Source organism: Akebia trifoliata, chromosome 15 (genome assembly GCF_017979445.1).
Source record: "Akebia trifoliata isolate Shusen 1 chromosome 15, ASM1797944v1, whole genome shotgun sequence".
Classification (NCBI taxonomy): Eukaryota; Viridiplantae; Streptophyta; class Magnoliopsida; order Ranunculales; family Lardizabalaceae; genus Akebia; species Akebia trifoliata.
This window is the reverse complement of record NC_141389.1, coordinates 26,673,318-26,675,912: the sequence shown is the minus strand read 5'-3', so window position 1 is coordinate 26,675,912 and position 2,595 is coordinate 26,673,318. Positions and strand designations below refer to the sequence as shown.

The 2,595-nt window shown below is 33.3% G+C and overlaps 1 protein-coding gene across 1 annotated transcript; it reads left to right on the top strand.

The window, feature by feature from the left end:
• Window positions 1–966: 966 nt before the first annotated feature.
• On the top strand, window positions 967–2,395 carry LOC147384893 (uncharacterized). The gene is made up of 2 exons (XM_086426541.1): window positions 967–1,612; window positions 2,020–2,395. Exons 1-2 carry the CDS (start codon window positions 1,225–1,227, stop codon window positions 2,202–2,204), a joined length of 573 nt encoding a protein of 190 aa, XP_086282667.1. The 5' UTR covers window positions 967–1,224; the 3' UTR covers window positions 2,205–2,395.
• The last annotated feature ends 200 nt before the right edge of the window (window positions 2,396–2,595 follow it).

The window sequence follows — 2,595 nt, the reverse complement described above, 5'->3', positions numbered from 1 at the left end:
TTAGAGTTCTGACAACTTTAAAGGAATCTAATTTTATGAAATTTGTTTTCCAACAAATTTTACTTTATCAAATTTGTTATCCAGCAAATCTTAGAATTGGGATTCACGTTATAAAATTTAAATGTTATGTTGTTAATTTATTAATTAACATATCTTGGAGTGGATTCTTAACACATGAATTTGTAATATCTAAAAATATGATTAGATGGCACAAGGTTATAAAGGACAAAACTCTAATAAGTTTGAAAAAAAAAAAAATCTTCATTATCGAATTTTAGTTTTAAATTTGAGTGTTCGATAGACTTCCATTTTCAACAACTATGATCAAGCTCAAATACATATGTATATATATTTAATGTTTTCTTTTGAATCTAATTTTAAAATTTATGTGGGCCCAACGACTCTTAGTAACATTTGAAATTTTATTAAGTTAGTCATGCTAATTTGATTCATAAAGTAAGATTTGCCTAGGTAACAAACTTGATAAAGTAAGGGGATTTTTGTAATAAAATTACAGTACATAAGTTTGTATGGTAAATCTCTATTAAAATTATTGGTCAGGCCAAATGGTTTAAACAATTAAGAGTTTGGTTTCGCTTATGTCTTAGTACATGCGTCAAAGTATTATTAATTTATAGAGCTTTTATTGTCATACCAACTTTTTGCTAATGCCACTCAAGATGTATGTTAATTTTTTATGAATTTAAATATAAATTAGGATGGCATTAGCAAAAGTCGGTGTGGAAATAGAATCTTTAGAGATTTATCAATAAATTGAGAAATCATAATGAGTGTAATAATGTTTTGAAAGGTTAAGCTAATAATAAAAAATTTAAGAAATTGGGCTGTGATAAGTAAACGTTGGGGTGCCAAAAGCAACTGTCCAAATAATTTTGCATACCTCACCTGCCCTACCGGTCAGCAAGTTGTTCTTTCTCTCCCTATATATTTCTTACGAATCGTATCCTTAAATCCAACGGTACTACTTCTTCTTCCTTGAAGGTTTGCTCCTCTAGTCCTATTTACTTATTTACCCTTGACCAGCACTTTTATTTACAGTTGTATACCTCTGGTTATGTTAGTGGAGAAAAACGAAGGAGAACGTAAGAGCCTTCGCTCTTCTCCTGCTCTCGGCTTCCCTCGCCTCAGATTCTTTCGCTATAGGAGGTTGAGATAAAGAGAGACAAACAGAGAACAAATTTCCTCTTTTGCCCCTAAAAAGCCATGCCTTCTACTTCAAGAAATTCTCGTTCAGGACATCAAGAGAAGGGTAGAATAGGAAAATTATCGGAGAAATCAGCATCGTTCCACGGTCATGGTATGGCGTCTCAGGCGCTTCTTCGTCGACCGAAAACCGATCCAGACTTGCTTTCCGGCCGAAATATCACAGCAATTTCACCGGAGAAACCACCTCAGTTGACGAAATTGTTGCTGAACGTGACGATTCAGAGGAGTTTGGGAGCCGTACAGGTGGTGATGGCACCGGAATCGACGGTCGGAGATCTGGTTGCGGCGGCTGTTCGACAGTACTTGAAGGAAGGAAGAAGACCGTTGTTACCGACTTCCGATCCTTCCGGTTTCGATCTCCATTATTCGCCTTTTAGCTTAGAAAGTAAGCAATCTTTCTCTCTCTCTCTCTCTCTTGTTGATCCTAATCGGTATGCCAATCAGCTATTTATATAACTATCTGTATCTGATCAATCTTTTACGGAATCAGCACAAATAAGACTTGATTGGACGGTTAGAATCATTCAGACTGTGAGGAGATTCAATTATTCAAAACTGTTCATCGATTTTGTGATCAAAGATGATTCCGCTCTTTTAACCGCAAATTTTGTAACTTCGGTGAAAATTTTTGATCGATTTCAGAATTTGATGCGATTTGCCTTCCCAATGTGGATTATTTTTAATTTTTTAATTGAATTTTGATTTTTGATTTTTGATTGTTTGGTATAAATTAGTTAAAGATGAGATTCGAATGTTGCGTTGGATTTATTTTTTGTTTTTTTGTTATTTTAGGTTTGGATCGAGAGGAGAAGCTGATAAGGTTGGGATCGAGAAACTTCTTTATGTGTCCAAGTAAGATTGTCTCTGCTGCTTCTGCTGTAACATCAACAACTTCTTCGTCTTCTTGTTCAAACGAAGCTGAAAAAGCTTCCAAGATTGCCCTTCCATGGACGAGGTTCATGAATTTCTTTATGTGAGTTGTACTACTTAGGATTGTATAGTTTATATATTTTATTTAAGAGATAAAAAATATATAGCTTCCAATAAAATGAAGCCCCGATTGTCCTGTTTTATTTTATTTTTAGTTTAAGTTCTAGTTATTATTGGGATTTTTTTCCCCAAATTATTGTATAAAATTATGAATCCAAAATGATGGCTTTGTAGAAGATATTTTATGAGTCTTACCTCATGTTCCATTCATCTTTAGTTTTTGTTGATGATGACGTCAATTAATTTTGAGGTTATTGAGTTAGATCAAGGGCATGTTTGGTAACACTTCTGAAGTATGAAATCTGAAGTTTAATTTCTATTTTCTATGAAAAAGTTGTATGTTTATTATTTTTAAAAGTTTTTAGTTACAAAAAGAAT

Coding starts and splice junctions, on each gene's coding strand:
- LOC147384893 (XM_086426541.1), top strand. CDS start 1,225: ATGCCTTCTACTTCAAGAAATTCTCGTTCAGGACATCAAGAGAAGGGT. Junction 1,613..2,019: donor TTCGCCTTTTAGCTTAGAAA/GTAAGCAATCTT, acceptor TTGTTATTTTAG/GTTTGGATCGAGAGGAGAAG.